The 17,857-nt window shown below is 38.0% G+C and overlaps 1 protein-coding gene across 12 annotated transcripts in view; it reads left to right on the top strand.

Moving 5' to 3' along the window:
- KCNC2 (potassium voltage-gated channel subfamily C member 2) overlaps nt 1-15,062 on the top strand; it is a 96,683-nt gene extending 81,621 nt beyond the window's left edge. For 3 of the 12 annotated variants that reach the window (XM_085045087.1, XM_085045094.1, XM_085045100.1), the window contains exons 3-5: nt 4,676-5,606; nt 7,964-8,131; nt 11,976-15,062. In XM_085045087.1, the coding sequence (XP_084901213.1) occupies nt 4,676-5,606; nt 7,964-8,131; nt 11,976-12,112 (1,236 nt within the window). In that variant the 3' untranslated portion in view covers nt 12,113-15,062. Of the gene's footprint in view, nt 1-4,675; nt 5,607-5,932; nt 6,475-7,963; nt 8,132-11,975 lie in introns of those variants that run through there. The other 9 variants (XR_014847647.1, XM_085045131.1, XM_085045155.1 and 6 more) reach the window with 9 other exon arrangements.
- The last annotated feature ends 2,795 nt before the right edge of the window (nt 15,063-17,857 follow it).

Here is a 17,857-nt window from a genome sequence, read left to right as displayed (position 1 = left end):
TTTTCCTACTGTGAAATCCAGATATGGCCTGTGAGATAAGACCATTGTCAGGTCATTTGCAGCCACAATTTTTAGTGACTTTAATTTTTCAAGGCACTTAAGTAGCTATGTGCAAGGTAAACTTGACTTTAGACTCATAAAGTTCTGCTAATCCACAGACTGCTTAATTTGGTGTTCTAGGATTGGTTGTCAATTTTGAAATTGCTTTAAGCTCTGAGCTACTCAGTCCCCCATGAGACACTGAATTCAAAGTACAAATCATAAAGTTTTCTACTTCCAACACGTTATCTGCAGGCATCCTGCATTCATTGTTGATTTGTGTGCTTCATTGAAAACCAAGTTATAGATGATTAATCCACTTACTGTGAACATTAGCAGAATTTGGCGACAGAGCTTGGCTGGTGATCCCGTCAACTAGATGAGATGTGGAATCTCTATTGTCTGAGCATGTGATGCTGACACACGAGAACAAAATTGGGTGCAGACTGTCTTCATAATGTGAGCAGAGGGAATCAGCAGCCTACTGAGAGCTTTAACTGCTTAATGAGGAATGTTCTGCATGCTGTGTATTACATACTGAACATTTTTGTAACTTTTAACTGCTTTTTACTGGCAAAAATGGGCTGAACTTTTTATTAATTCAATTTGTATTGATTTAAGTTTCAAAAATGGTGGCCCTGGAGTGTGTCTACAGCCATTCTGTCACTTGGAAAAGTGGTTCCCTCAGGAGGAAAAAAAATGAAGAAATATTAATTTTAAATGAAGAAAGTTAATTTTATTGCATACATTGCAATAAAAAAAATATTTATTAAAAAGCTCCACTTTTTAAGACAGGAGAAAAGGATCCTGATTACTTGGATATTATTTGGATATTTTATTTTATAATTACTTGGATGATATATTTTATTTTATTTTATTTTATAATTACTTAGATATTATTTGAAAATTTTTCTTCAGCTTTTTTGGAAGGCTTTCAAACTATATATTTATGCTGCAATCTTTGGTTTAGAAAAGGGGGTGAATAAGCTGTTTGATTGTATGCCAAGGCTGAACTTGTCTTGCAACTGGTCATAACCTGAGTTTTCAGAATTTCCCACAGTGAAAGGCTGCAAATGATTCAAACAGAAAAATGTCTCTTTCTTAACCTGTCTGAAATAATGATCAGGATAAATCCTTTTCTATTTTTGTGCTTCATAAAAGAAAAAAGGAAACAAAACAATAAGTTGTGTGTGTTACCCCAGTTATTGTGGACTAAGGAACTATTGCGGGACTGAGGAACAAAACTTGGTTGCTCACATGCACCAGAGAATCTGTGAGTTCAGATCTGTACTGACTTTGTGTGAAATGTGGTGTTTGCCCACATGAACAAAAGTGGATGTATTTTTAGAAGCTGATTACTTTAGAGAAGCTGGAATTAGGATGAAGGAAAAGGAAAGCATAAAGTGAATATAGCACATGACTTCATTTAATTTCCATCATCACAGATGTGTATGAAAAACATGGTAGAGATTTTTCAGTGCACTTCCTGGTATTCTGTAACATAATACTGTGGAAGAATCTTTGTTAATGTAAAATAAATTCCTAAACATTTTTTGTTGGATTGATAAAATGTTCCTTCTTGCATTGATCTTTGCATTTGCTTCTTGCATGTTCTCTCAACACTCTGATTATTGCAGTAACATCATAGGTCTCATGTATGAGGCTTTATCTTGCTAGGTGCTATGCAAGCTCTGTCCTGATCCAAGGAGCTGACTGTTTCAAACCAAATGCAATGGGAGATAAAAGGAATGTGTGTATTTGCTCAAAATCAGTGATATCATGCATATGCGTGGCAAAATGTGTAAATCTTATTTTACATTTCTATGAATGGTTATTTTGCAGGCTTACCAAGAAATCTACCACCATACTGATAGTTTTACTTGTCTTTGTTCTAACCTCTGGAAGACGACTGTCTTTAGGATAATGGAATATGATATCAGATTTTGGACATGACTGAATGTCTTTTTCCTTTAGGAATAATAAAACACTGAATGTAGGTGCACAGCTAAAAATTTCAGTCTGCCTTGCCAAGTGCCAAGTGCCAAGTGCAATGTCAGTGCAGTGTCAATGTTAAGCAAAACAGCGATAAATAGCTTGTCAGGCAGTTCTACCTGTAGTTAATCTCTTGGTACTTGGCATTTTTCTTAGAAAGGTTCTGAACCTGAATGGATTCTCTCCTCCCGAAATACAGTCCAGTCAATTGTGATAGTTATTTACATATTGTTAGATTCACTGCAGTGTTGAATGCACACTTAATCCTTATTGTATCTAAGTTGTTGATAAATTATATAGTTGGTAAATTTTACTTTGGCTAGGCTGAATGTAGTTTTCTTTTAATTTCAGACAAAAAAAATCACAGTTGTCTGAAAAAGTGTTGCTGTTGAAGAGGTTGCCCAATATTTTATCTGTCAAAAGTTCCCTCCTAAATTAGAAACTACAGTGCTAACTTAGCTTCAGTGATTGTCAGGCTCCAAAGATTTGTTTGCTTTTTCCATCCTTGACTGTGTAGAAGGATTCTGGAGGATGCTCTAGGAGACACCCAAGGGTCATTCTTAACCCACCAGTGGCTTAGAGTCTGATAAATTCTCTATCCATCTTGTGGAGAGGTTTTGCAAAGATCTGCTGAGATTAATTCACTTAGGTTATATAAATCTGGTTGTATTTGCTGACTCTAGTTGTCTCACACAAAACTGAGGCTCTTTTGTGTTTGTTGGTGTCAGGTGCTGTGAGCTATGAACATACAGCAATTTTGTAGTTAAGGCAAAGGCAGAAAAGCCTGTTCTGGAAAAATCAGACAGTGTAAGATTGTTTGCTTAGCTTGTGTCTAGAAGTTCAGACTGGATGATAAGTGTTCAGTTCAGTCCCTGAGTCAGTCCTTTTTGAAAGGTAACAGATTTAGCGTGTTTGCAGTTGTAGGGCATGGTGTAATAACTTTTTTTCATTGACTGAGGAAAGGAAGCCATAAATAAGCTGCAAATATCTGATATAGGTAGTTATATGGGATATTTTGTAGATCCGTCTCGTGAGTCTGAATGTAATATATTTGCCAGGCCTACATTTCAAATTTAAGCTTGTTTCCAGAATAAAAGGAATTCTCTCTACAAGTTTTAGAGACAATATTTTGTTGTCTAACCTATGTTCTGTGTTAGAAAAATGCAACCATTCAGTATTGTATGAGCCCAAATGAGTTCCTGTGGCACATAACACTGAATCTGAATGCTAATACTAAATTCAGTCATTGATATCCATAGTACAACAAGATCAGTTTTGCCACAATGTTGTATCCTGGTTTAAAGTGACAGAACAGAGGCATTCCTGCTTATGGCTGTTATTAAGTCTGCCTTGCAAGTAGTTTTTTTTCCAATGAGATTCAAGATTTCCATGCAGTAACATATAGGCACTAGGTCTTTTTTAAAATATGTTTAGGCATCTTTTTGCCTCTTTGGGCCCCTAACACTTTAAAAAATCTTCATGGTTCCAGGAGGCTTTTTTTCTCTCAGGATAATATTGGCTATAAAATATCTATTAAGATTAAAATTCAAAATTAAAAATATGGTTATTTGTGTACCACAACACTGCTGTTCAAGTGCTAGCTGATATGGTGGTAATGTCATTGAAAAGAAGTTAACCATTTTAGCAAAGGAACAGCTGACCTCAAGTCACCTTTTCTTTCAGTGTATTTTACTCAGTGTAAGAAAATCTATCTCCTGCTCTAGCTGTTTGGCTCCTTGTTAATTTTTGAGATGCTGTCCTGGATGTTCTCTGTTATTCAATGCTTGACCGCGATGGCTGAGTTAAAGATCAGGCATTATATGATTTTTAAGTCCTAAACAATCCTCTGTGACAGCTGTTTCCAGGTTATTTACCTGTATTTTATCAATTCACATGCCTCTACCAGAACTGAATTTGTGTTTCCTTTTTGTTTGGATTGTCCTGGATATGTAACTTGGTTAGCAGGATTGTGGATCCTAAGACTGTGGCAAAGCTCTGCCACTGCACGGTGTGAGGTTCTACTAGATTTACTATAGTGCTGCTCAAAAGAGTCAGTGGTGGATGACTACAAACATAACAGGCTATGTAACCAGCTCCACCTGTAACACAGAAAGCATTTTCTATCCGTAAATATCCTGTGTCTGTGAATGGTTGAAAATTCAAACGAAGCCCAGAATTTGGATGTGCTCCTAGATCCCTCTGAGGTGCTCTTCAAGACAGGTGTGAATTCTGAACCACTATCTCAAGACCCTTATGGTCAATCCCATTTTCCACTGTGTGAGAGGTAGATATCTTTAAATATTGCTGTGGTTGGTGTGTACAGGGGCTGTTTGCAAGACGCGTTGATAACTGAATCAAATTCAGACAATTTAGCACAGATTAAAGAATTTGTTGCCACTTGCTCAGGGAGTTGCATTTTGTCATAGTGTCCGTTGCCAAGACTTTTCCTGCTCCTGGACTCCTGGCCTGCATATAAGAGTGGTCTGCAGCTCTCCTCTGGCCTAGATGGAAATTTTTAGGCATATGAATTTGTCAGACATTTGGGAATGAATGAGTAAAAGTTTTACTATAAACACTGACATAGTTAATATTAATGTGAAGAGCTGTGTGGTTCTGATGTCTCTTTTATCTCTTTGTGTTTCAGTTCATCGCTTTTGCCTCTTTATTCTTCATCTTAGTTTCAATCACAACCTTCTGCCTGGAAACACACGAGGCTTTCAATACTATTATAAACAAAACTGAGCAGGTCATCAACGGGACGGAGGCTGTGCTACAGTATGAGATTGAGACAGATCCTGCACTGACATATGTGGAAGGAGTCTGCGTGGTATGGTTTACATTTGAATTTTTAGTGCGTGTTATTTTTTCTCCCAACAAACTTGAATTCATCAAAAACCTCTTGAATATCATTGACTTTGTGGCCATCCTGCCCTTTTACTTAGAAGTGGGCCTGAGTGGGCTCTCCTCCAAAGCTGCTAAGGACGTGCTTGGTTTCCTCAGGGTGGTAAGGTTTGTCAGGATCCTTCGAATTTTCAAGCTCACACGGCACTTCGTTGGCCTCAGAGTGCTGGGCCACACTCTGCGAGCCAGCACCAACGAATTTCTGCTGCTGATAATATTCCTGGCACTTGGTGTTTTGATATTTGCCACTATGATCTACTACGCAGAGCGGGTGGGAGCCCAGCCTAACGACCCGTCAGCAAGTGAACACACACAGTTCAAAAATATCCCTATCGGCTTCTGGTGGGCTGTAGTCACCATGACCACCCTGGGATACGGGGATATGTATCCACGGACTTGGTCAGGCATGCTGGTGGGAGCCCTGTGTGCGCTGGCGGGAGTGCTCACCATAGCCATGCCTGTGCCTGTGATAGTTAACAATTTTGGGATGTACTACTCCCTGGCCATGGCAAAGCAGAAACTGCCAAGGAAGCGAAAGAAGCACATCCCTCCTGCTCCTCAAGCCAGCTCACCCACCTTCTGCAAGACAGACTTGAACATGGCCTGCAATAGCACGCAGGGTGACATCTGCCTGGGCAAGGACAACCAGATGATGGAGCACAACAGATCATCAGGTAGGACCCCACTGGAAATGCATGTTCTCTGGAAACACTTTATAGACCAGTATGTTTGGTAGGGGTCAGAAAGCAGCCAGTCTTTCTGCCAGGAGAAGATGTAGCTCCCACCCTTCTCCCCTCCAACATTTGCGTGTGTCAGTCTCATAGAGGAAAAAATAGGTATAGTGACGTTCCCAAACCTCTATGTAGCTGGTCTATACAGTTTTGCTTGCTCTGTTGAGAATGCTTTCCTGCTGATGATATCAACCTTTTCTTTTGCCTGTTGTTTGTTGCGTTGTATGGATGTTTCTTGTTTTTCTGCATGACTGTGACTATTTGAGCAGCCACCGTGTCCCACCCTGTTGGACTCCATGGTGTTTTGCCTCAGTGTCTGTCTCTTGTGTCAGCTTTGCCTGTGCCACATCGTGGCCTGTTAAGCAAGATCCTACAAAGAAGCAGTCATTTAAAAGGAGCAGGTGCTTTACATCCAAAGCCCAGCACTCAAAGGAAATAGGAAGAAAATTTCTTTCTAGTTTTCTTTCCATTTGGCATTCTGCTTCCCTGGCTAAAAGAACCTCCTTCATCTGTGTTAGATGAGACATTGCATGATATTTACTATTCATTAAATTATACTAGCATAGTTGATGTAAAGCTTGTCAAGAAAAAAGGAAGTGACAGCCTTTAGCACCATCATCGCTATTACAGTTGATTTTCGTGATTTCTATTACCTTATTTGTTAGAGTTCCAAATGATGAATAAGGAGTATTTTGTGCTTTACTCAGTGAAATTGCATATCAAACGGCAGCCTCAGTTCCTCCAAGCCACTGCTCCATGTTCCAAATCTGTTGCAATTAAAGAGTAAATTTTACCACTCAGTGTAATTAAACATTTTAGAAGCAAGAATATTTTTCCTCATTTCTTAAGCATATTTAATCTTAAGCCAAACACAATCTGTTTATAAAGCTCAGATACCAGTCATTGGACTCCTGCTGTAAAGCTGCTAAAGAATAACAAGAGCAAAACCACTCATGACTGGTGTCATTCAGTAATTGAAATTTAGTTTTTAAAAAGAAGAGCTTGGAAAATCGGTCTCTGAACAATATCCTTTGGTCTGTTGCTCTGCTACTGAATAACATTTATGTTCAAAGTAGCTTGGTTTCACTCTCCGAGTTACTGTTCACAAAGTTAACAGAGCTTTTTGAACATCCTGAATATATTTAAGAGGATGGAAATGCTTGAAAAGGCTCAGACTGACAGTAAAGTGTAGTTAGTTTTTCAGTGCTTTGACTGATACCCACTTTGAGATAACATCTTTAAAGTGTTAATGATAACAGCTTTTTCATGCCATTAGGTCCTACTAAACGTGTTCTGAATGGAGAAGGCTTAGTGTAATTAGAACTGAGAGACACTTTTTTTTGTGTCTACAGCTTTATTTACAAGGGGTTATAATCCTTGAAGCTAGAGAGAAAGCAGACATGCAAGAAGGAGCCATTTTAAAATGTTATCTTTATTTTCAGTAGTGCCACCGCTCACATCATGCACTGTAGCTTTATTTCTGGTAGAGAATGTTATTAGAGTCACTATGAATTATGTGCAAAACTTCGAAGCTGAATTTTGCCCTTTGCATTCTCAGGTTTAAATGCAAAGGTAAAGCTGAAGTTATGTGCTGTACTGAGTAGAGATTTTTTTTCTTGAAGTGTGGCCTGAATTTGGAATAGTAGATAATTTTAAAAGAGAGTCCTTTGGGTGTGACAAATCAGGAGAGGTACAAGTTTTGCTGTTTGACAAAATAAAGTACAGAGACCAAAGAAAGCATTTAATGTCGGGTACTTATGATGACAAGCAGTGCAAGTGTAATAAATACGGAAATGAAAGCTGTGTTATTAAACAGTGTATAGTGCCAAATGTTGAATATAGCCCTTCTGGGTGAGGGGTTGTCTTTAAAATATTGAACAAAATATTCTAAGCAAAAATGCCTAACCTGACCTCCTCTTTAGCAAAAACGATAGCCAAAATAGTAAATAAGTGTTTAAAATATCCAAGGCTGACTATATTCTGACAAGTTACCATCCAGAGCAGGTGACTAACTGAGCCTTGGTTTGGCTATTTCTCAGTTCATGTTAGTTTAATCTAATTTTATATAAATTTTAGAAGAAGAACAGGAAAGTCAAAAGATCATTTGTTCTTGAACAAAACGTATACCTTTTGCCATTTTGTACTGATTAATGATGAATTGCAATCTTGTTTTCTTCTAATGATTTATTTTGTAGCTATTTTTTGAGTGATGGGAATATCTGGCATTCAGCATAAGCTCTTTGTGATGTCTCATTTCCTCATTCATTATTGTCTGTAAATGGGCATGGTGCTTTAACCAGTGTTATCAGGTGAAGACAGTGCAGGAAGTGAGCAGCCACTCTCACCTGGTGAAAGGCTCCCTCCCATCAGACGTTCTAGTACAAGAGACAAAAACAGAAGAGGGGGAACATGTTTCCTACTGACCACAGGTGATTACACGTGTGCTACTGATGGAGGGATCAGGAAAGGTATGGACTTCTTTCATTAGATCGTAAAAGGTTACTCAGCAATGTGCTTGTGAAAAACAATCTCAGAGTAAAATGATGTGCACAATGCTCTAAGAGGAAAGACTGTACTCACAATGTATCTTTTTTTCTTTACTCCTAGTCATTCTTTTCCTTTTAGAAACACCCATCCCCTTTAGTCTTCAAAAAATGTGCTTGATGTTGGACCCTCATTTCACTTGTGTTTTCATTTGTCTAATCTCTAACGGAAAAGCCTGCAATTCAGACATTGCTCATTCAACCACTCATCATTCAATATAATTTGTCATTCTAAAAGACAAATTAATCATATTAAAACTTTGGTCTGCTCTTAACAACTTAATAAAATTTACAGCTGAATACACTTTAAAGGTTGAAATGTGAGAATAAGCAACATTTTTATTCTGAACACAAAAAAGCATATCCTGAGATGTTATTTAGATTTCTTTTGAATAAAAGTTTGAGCTTATAATGCCAAGAAATGTTTTTTTTCTTGGCAATACACCACTGATACTAAAAGATTACTGTCTACCCCAACCATAATTCAAGTATGTAGTAAAACAATGCTTGACCTTGCAAGGTGCTAAAAATGCCTTTCTAGTTATTCAGCCTCCTCAAGTCTGATTGCTCACTGCTCAGTAGGATAGCTGCTCCCATGTGGATTTGCAAAACTGTTTCTTACTTGCGTCTCCCCCATGACTGATCGTTTCTACCCCATCAGGCCACAGCTGGCTGTGGCTGCAAACATCAGGACATAGACCTAAGGTCAGCAATGCCAGTGGTAGTTTTCCAATTTCCTTAGATAGGAACTGCTTTTGTTTCTTAGCAAATCATATTCTTCTGAAATTGTATCATTCCAAGAGATCTTACATTCCTGAGTGCTAATGTGTAGTTTCTCACCTCAGAGTTCATCTGAAGTAGCCATGTGGCACTGGACAAACATTTTTGCCTGAGATTTTTCTGGATTTTTTTTTTTTTTTATTTGCTTGGTGTATAGCAACCATAGCTGTCTCAGCCAGCCATATACTCTAAGGAATTCTCTTGGGTAGTTCTGCAAATGCTCTTTTTTACACTTCAAAGCATGAGCTCAGTAGGTTAAACCTGTGAAGGCAGATATGCAACCAGTTCCATGTGTATGGTATTTGCAAGGAGTATGACTCTCTGTGCTCCGGTATTTTACATACTCCCACATATAACGTTTAGCTTAAATGAAAATTCATTGCACACATGGTTTTGCACAGATTTAATGCATTTTCAACTGAGAGTGTATTTCACACTGTCTTCTCAACAACTAGGATTATTTAAAATATCTCTAATGGTCATAGTCTTTGAGGAGGTCAAGAACACCTGGATAAGGTAGACTGCCATGGTGTCTTGCAAGATCAGATTTTTGACTTCACTCAGCAAGCTATGGCAGTAAGCATGACTAGAGAAGATCAGAAATAATAAAAGAAGTTACCCATCAGCTACTAAAGACATATTTATATAACAATAAAACATATTTTATCCTGGAACATTTTAATTTGTAAATCTAGATTTAAAAGAAAATGGTTTTATAGTTTTTACTGGAAAATTGGGGCTTGAGTTCAGATTAGACAGTTTTTTGATGAGCAATGTGATCTTTGTCTGGCTCTGATGATTATCATAGTTGAGGCTGAAATGTTCTAGCCACTGGCTTTGGAGTGTATTTTATACAGAGTAGGGAAGTTCATAAATGGAAAATATCTTCAAGTAATATACAAATGGGTTTGAATCCTTGAATTTCATTCACACATCAAGTCTACTAGTTTTGCATTTTATTTTTTCTCTTTCTTTCTTTCTTCCTTTTGGTACATTCTTCTTTTTTGGTTTGTTCCTTGGTTGTTTCTTGGTTGTGTTCAATTATATTTTATTCTAAGCTTTTTTGCATTAACACCTTATCTCCATCTCTAAGATGATACTGATTCAGAGCTGATCCACTAAAATACCTGAAAAGTACTGATTTTGGATCATGTGTCTCTCTCTATTCATCTTGTGTATCTGTTTTTCATTTTTAGGAGTTACTATTTTATTTATAATTTTTACCATCTTCCTCTATCAGTTCTTTCCTTTTATCATTAGAAGAGTAGCAGGAAAATAATATTAAAAACTACTTTCCTAGTTTCTATGTAATAAAGTTACCTGATTATTTTGGGATTTTTAAAATAAGCTTTATCTTTACAGGGAGTTTAAATATATACACTAGCATTGTGCTTCCCTTCAATTCCCTTTTCAAATATAACTCCTTCTAATCTGTGTAAATACTGATAGAAACTCAGAAACTGGAAGCTCTTTCAGAAATGTATGAGAATTCTGTGTAGTATCAGTCTAGTCTGCCCTTGCCATCTGGAGAGAACATTGCACAATGTTTTAGCAGACATGAGGTTATACATTTGCATTAAGTATAGTTTTACAGTATGCAAGTCTCTGTAGGTCAGAAATATGTTAATTGTCATATGGGGAGAGCCCAAGATATGATTTTTCCTAAAGGTCCTGTTAACTGTCTATTACCTAGAGATCTGGACTTTGAGCAAATAACCATTTCAATCAGGAAAAAAAAAGGTTTTCTGATCTTCCATGTGGTGTTTAGCTTTATTGTCATTGGTATTTTATAGTTTCTGTGGAAAAAGTCTCATTATTTCACTGTAAGCAATTTATCACTGAACATCTTAACCTGACAAATGCTTAAATGCATACTTGTCTTGAAGGAAATCTGTAGTGCCACTGAAATCAGTGAGACTTCTGATGCTTGCAGTGAAGCATGCATCCATGTACTTGAGGAGCAAGGTCCTGCCCAGCTTAATATTTGATGTATTTCCTTGCTGATACCTCTCATCAGACTGATGAGAAGATCCTTTTCTGAACAAATGGGATTATTCGGGAGTTGCTGAAAATACTTGAATAGTAAGATAGTGATGCAGTGAATAGCAGGTTTTTTTCATTGTTTTACAGCATAGCCTCTACAAGGTGAAAACAATCCACAGTGGCAAAAAGTTGATAGCTAGAGCCCACAGTGTATGTGAACAGAAATGTCTGCCAGTGCAATGTTCCCTTCAAATTGTGAAGCATTATGTGGTTGCCTCATTTAATGATCAATTATTTACTACTTGCTTATATGGATTAATACCATTGATTTTGTTCAAATCACCTAGAAAAGAATCCCAAATTCAATGTTTTAAATTTGCCATTCAGGAGGCATTTACAAATATGTTGAACACTGTTGTCTTACTAGACTTTAAAATTAGAAACAAAGTCTAAGGGTTAATATTTCTGAAGATGAACCTTCTTATATTATCATTCAGTCCTCTGCAAAAGTGATTTACATATACTGTATAAAATTTATCTGGTTTCTGGTTTATTCATTTTAAAGAAAAAATTGTCCTTTATTAGGAATTGACTTTAGCAGAGACTATATAATTCTAACAGTTTCTGTAGTCTGTCTAAATGGGTTTTTGGTTATGCTTAGCCTGATAGCTCAGTCACCCTGGTGGGATCCTTTACCTTGCACTCTGTGCAACCCTGCTGAAGCCCACAGAGTGATACTAAGGGCAAGATGGAATGTGGAAGAGCAGGTCAGACCTCTTGTGTGGCGGTCTGTTTAATTTTTTGGGGAAAAAATAGATGCATTAAATTGTAAATAATTTTATTTATTAATTTCTTTTGGCCGTAATGTGTCTCAGCACTGAGATTTTTTGCAGGCAGATTCCCTCTGAGTCCCTGATAGCTCCTTGGATTACATTACATTGTATTGTTTGTCTTTGTCTATTTTTTGGCTGAATTCAACTGATGTCTGTGCATTTTCTCATACAAGGCTATGAAAAATCTCGAAGCTTAAACAACATAGCTGGCTTGACAGGCAATGCTCTGCGACTGTCTCCAGTAACATCACCCTACAGCTCACCTTGTCCTCTAAGGCGCTCTCGGTCTCCCATCCCTTCCATCTTGTAAACCAGATGGCATCAATCGGCTACAGAGTAGTAAAACAAATACTGTTTATCACATATTGGAAATAAATGTAGCATTAAGCATAGGGTCCACAAATATGGTCTAACTCCTGCATGATACAACTGCCAGTAGTGAGAAAAGCCACTTGGGTAGCTGAAGATTTTTGTCTTGGCTTTTAAAGGTTACTTAAGGTAGCATTTCTCCTTTAATCTACTATATTGTCCTACTTTCCTGTGGCAATAAAAGGACAGTTAGTGGATGCCGTTGTCCAGTACATTCAATAAATAAGCATATTTTCAGGGAGATTTACTTAAAATAATGTGCTTCCAAGTAATTGTCACTCCATTGAACCTCCATTTCTTGTGACTCTAATCCATTCTGAAGATGTCTGCTCTGAAGGGTCTGCTCATTTGCATGGACCATCCTGTCTCCATCACCTGACAAGCAGTGTTGCCGACCGTGGAGACCACAGAGAGCTCTGGATGTGTGTTCTCACATTGTTACCATCCTGCTGAAATGAAAGCACTGATAAACTGGTCTGCATGTGGGATTGTTTTTCTTTGTTTAACCTTTTCTTTTATTTTTTAACTATCTACTTGTTTATAAAACGACTTTATTTTGTGATTGACTTATTTCGGTACTGGATTGCTGTATCAGAGTTCTGAATGTCTCCGGTTGTTTGCACACAGATAACTGCAAAGAGGTTGTCATTACTGGTTACACGCAAGCAGAAGCCAGATCTCTTTCTTAATGGCTTGGGGAAGGCACAAAACATGCAAGAAAGGTAAACGCCATCCAGACTTGCAATTTTAAGCTAGCAAGTGCTGCTTGGTACTGTAGTAATTTATCTACTCCAGGGTTCTTCAACATTTTCAGAAGCTGAGTACCAAGTAAAATTGAAACTATTATTGGGGGCTTTTTTGTACCATTGTAAGAGGGTAGTAGTTCTCAAGTTGGGTTTTTGACCAGCCTTATACCTCTGGCTCATGGGCTTCAAAAATTTCTTCAGTCAATGTTTTTTGAGGTGCTTTGTCCTATATGTTGTTTGTCTGTCTGTTTTGCAACCTTGTCTCCTTGTATTCTCCATCTGTCTCCATAAAGCACAGAGATACTGTTAAAATGCCCCCCTCTTTTAAGTTGAACTAAGAACATTTTTTCTCCTTTCCTTTTTTTTTTTTCATATGGACTATACATCTGTATATAGATAGAAATATACGTATTTTTCAAGTGCAGTTAGTATCATCTAGACTAACTCGTGTGCACTCCTAAGATTTTTCGAGTGGGATTTAGTAGTGGCTTTTCAGCACTGACCGGTTGCCTATTGCATCAATCTTCCTCCTAGCAACCAGCATTCATTACAATTTTGAACCTGTATCTCCTCTAGTGGCTTTTTCATTCAATATTAACCTCTGTTTATGCAACAGGACAAATGCAATGGCAAATTTGAGGTTCTGGGCTGGTGAGGAAAAATTACCCTAAACTCTAGAGTTTTAGAACTACATGGGGAAGACCATATGACTGAAATCTTAAGTGATCCTTGAAATTGTTGAATAATACCTGATTGTCATTTTTTATTTTTTGTTAGGAAAGGAAATACAACTTATTGTTGACCATGTAACATGTTCTTCTGTATATAGCCTAACCTGATAGCATGACCTGCATGTCAGAATTCTTGTACAAGAATGTATTTATCAAAGTATAAATTTCTGATATTTAGAGATGTACATTGATTTACTTTTGGTAAAATATTGTCAATAGAGAGATAATTGCAAACAGCTTTTAGCAAATGAATTAATATAATATCTGGTGCTGCTGTTATATTAACTACAGTGTTGTACAGAATTTATCATGGATTTTTGACTGCTGAAAAGGGGACAATGGAATTTAGCCATACCAAGGACTGTACTGGAAAGAGACTGCTGCTGCTGAATGGGCCCTGATAAACAGCTCACACCTTGAGGAGGTCACTGAGACTTTGCGTGCGAAGTAGAGGTTGTTAAAGAAGATGAAAGACTGCTCATAATTACTGCTGCCAGAGGAAGGGGTGACTAGTCACTGTTGATGAGTCAGTGTAAATAAAATTCGTGTGCATGGAATATCAGTTTTTATCTATATCAAGGAAAGCTGAATTCATGTCATCATTGCTAAGGCTCCATGCAAAGACCCACACCCCTGTGTTTATTATTCCTGGTTCCTGCAGTAAGTTGTGCTGTGGATCGTACAAAGACACACGCTTAATAATGATAGTGATGTAAACTACATCTGTCTTGACTCCTGTCATACTAATGGCATATATTGCAAAAGTCACAAATTTTAACAGAGTAGGTTTTCATAAGTCCTTGCTTTCTCGGTTTACCATGACCTAAATTGTTATGAATTCTAGTGTACATGCCAAGTCCTAAGTTTACTTTTCACTTTGATAACAGAAATGTACTGCAGACAAGCATCACTGACTTTGTTCACAGCACACAGTCTTCTTTCATTGTTACCTCAAACTATAAGTATATCAGAAATAAAATTCTGGCAGCAAGACTATTTTGTGTTTTTTTTTTAATTCAAAATGTTGCAAAACCAACATCAATAAGTATAAAAGTTGTATTAAAATTATATTCTACAAATGTATATTTTGCATAAAATATATATTCTTTGATAAGTTACTTTCTGTGATTTTTGTGGTAAATGGATCTAGTCTATTCTATGTTTACGAGACATTGTAGTGCTACGATGTGGTAATTATGTTCTCCCCATTCTATTCAGTGGGAAATTCTCCAGAATCTGTTATGTCACCCTGGTGTCCCAATTGTAGGGACCCGTCCCAGTTGTGAAACTCTGTATTGTGGAACTTCTGTGAACATGTCAAGGTGCATGCACAATCCTGGTGGAAACCAGTGGAAATGTAATACCTGAATTGGAGAATAAAAGGCAAAAGACCTGGGGAGGAACTTGGAACATATCTTCTGAACTGGCTCATGAGCTTTCTTTAGCTGTGTCTGTCCCCTGCCTGCTACTGGCCATCCCAGTTCTCAAACCAGCTTCCTGGAATGCATGAGGAGCTAATTAAAAAACTAGCATGAGCTGGCTTGTGCAACAATTGAAAATCTTTCAGCTTGTTAATGACCCTATGCCTCATGTGGAAGTTGCAGTCAGGCTGGGTATTTTAAGTCTGATGGGAGTTTTGTTGCACCCTAGTGTGAAGTCAACCTAAAAAGGAGGTGATAAATGGTTGCTTAAAACTTATTTTATACTGTATTTGGGGCAACCAGAAATCCCCAAATACACAAGCAGAGTGTCTGAGAGGGTTGAGGTAGCTAGTACAGGTTTTACACATGATCTGAGAGGCTGTAATGCAGTATTTTGGCTTATGTGCTGTAATGTAAGAAAGGTTCCAGAAAACACGATCAGAAAGCATGTGCTCAAGTTTTAGAAAATGTGTTATAGTGATATATCAGAAAAGCTCACTGTGCTGAGTTTGCCCAAAGGTTGTACTGTGATTGTGAGCAGTACCCAAGTGAAGAAGAGGTGTCGTGGTCAGCCAGCACGAGGCTCACAGCTCAGTCACACAGGGAGATGTCTGCCCCAAGCACCTAGAGAGAGGTGTCTGCTTTTCCTCAGTGCTGCACAGGGACAGTGATGATCCCCAGAAAGCATGCAGACAAGGGGGTGCATTTTGTTGGTCAAGACTGTAGAAAACACTGATGGCCAGATGGTGTCTGACATCTTCTACTGTCTCTGGGTGGTAATGAGCCTGGATGGATCTGCACCAACACAGGACTTGGAGTCCAGAATATCCTGGACTCAGTAGTATTTTTCTCCTAGAGTACCAAGCCCATGTTTAAATGCTTTCTTTTAAAACACACCTGGAGGACAAGCTGATGGTGAGTCTGGTAACTATTCATGTGTCTTGAAACTACAACACAACTCTGACTATTCTAAGAGGAAAAGCTGGCTTATCCACCAGCCCATTCCCATTCCTCACCTGCTTCTGAGCCCAGGAAGGGGTGAAAGGGCATTTTCATGAGAGGTGGGACACCAAGGTTTAACTTTCTTTGGCTGAGGAGGGCTTTGAACCTAAACCTCACTCTTCAGGGTACTGTGGCTCCTATGTCTCAGATACAATGTAAAGATTGGGCTGCACGTTTTCATTCACCTCCTCTTTTGGCCATCCTTTAAAGGAAAGTAGATGCAATGATCAAAACCAAAATTGCATCTGGAGAAAGGAGTTTTGGTGCAAGCAGGAAGATGCCGTGTGGGTATCAAATACCCACCAAGGGGTGGTTGTGGCCATCTTTGGGCTTGATTTAGGAGAGTGGAAACTTATTTAATCCTGATATAACTTTAGGGTTAGAAGTCAAAACTAGAAAACAAACTGAATTTATTAACAATGTATCTGCTAAGACAATTTAGGAGAGGCTGTTGCTCATTCACCTTTTAGAATTGTAAAGTCAAAATGTCAAAAATGAGCATCCCTTTGTTGTTGTATATACTAATGCAACAGCAGGGTTTGTGCAGAGATCAAAAGCTGTGATATATTGTGGAGATGAGTAGATTATGGGATGTTTGGACTTTGAAGGCAATTATTGTTTTTATGAGGCCTTATTCAGCACTGAGAAAATGTTTTTGTTCCAGCAAATTTTGAGGCACTGCACTCTGAGTATTTATAGGTGTGAACAGTAAACTGGTGGCAGAATTGCTAAGAAGCATGCAGCTAATGAGGTTTAATATAATCGTGTATAATCAGGGGGCCTCATAATGTGTGAAAAAAATACTATTCATAAAGACCCTCTTACAAAAGGTCTGGATTAAATTACAGCTGCTAAAAGAATAGGAAATTTAAGGAATGTGTTCAGATGGGTAACTGAAAACTGTAGAGGGAAGGGATCAATCTGACATGAGCAAACTTGCCAGCATTGTAATGTGAAATATGAATTTTAAAAATCATGAATGAATTAACTATATGAAAGAAGAGAGCATTTTATCATTTGAAAATATCATGCAGAAGTCAGATAAAGGAAATTGGAATGGAAAACTGCTATTAGAAAGAGAAAATTAATTTATTAATATGCTGTATTACAAGCAGTGGCTTGAACGATTCCGTAATAGAGCCTTTGAATACTAACTGAATGAGAAGAAATTACAAAAAAGAAGAAAGGTTTCTATAAGGTCAAAGTTATCAGAAATATTAATATTGTTATAAGACGTTATTTTTCCCTTGTCAATAGTTTTTATTTATTTAATTTCCCAAGAGACAAGATATTTTTAAAATGGTCGGTTTTAAAAGTCAAGAGTTGGCTCAGGAGCAAATGCTGAGCTGGTAGTGCTGAGTGTTTTGTACCTAGCTGGTGTGCCATTATGAGCATTTCTCTTCTGCTTTAGTGAATATCCCTGGGACATGTTGAAATTGCAGAGGTGTCTGATTTCTAGCCCTAGAGACAGGGATCTGTCACATGCTGTCTCCATGGGAAGGCTGGGATGCTCTCCAGCCAGGCGTGAGTGGTGCAGAGCCCCTGTCTCTGCAGCACAGCCTGCAGAAGCATCCCCAGTTTGGTCTAGGTGCATCTACTCATTGCCTTCTGGCAAAATATGCACACTTCCCCCACCCTCTGCAACCTCCTCCCCAGAACCCAACCTTCTGTCACTTGCATTTTTTTATTACGAGCATGTTGATGAACAGCTGACAGATTTCAGATTCATGCTTTCACAGCTTCACATTCCCAGATGGCAATATTCTAGCATACTTAAAAAAAAGAA

The sequence above is a fragment of the Lichenostomus cassidix genome, chromosome 1Aa (genome assembly GCF_008360975.1).
Source record: "Lichenostomus cassidix isolate B80296 chromosome 1Aa, HeHo_3.0, whole genome shotgun sequence".
NCBI classification, from domain to species: domain Eukaryota; kingdom Metazoa; phylum Chordata; class Aves; order Passeriformes; family Meliphagidae; genus Lichenostomus; species Lichenostomus cassidix.
This window is presented reverse-complemented; position numbering and strand designations above follow the sequence as displayed.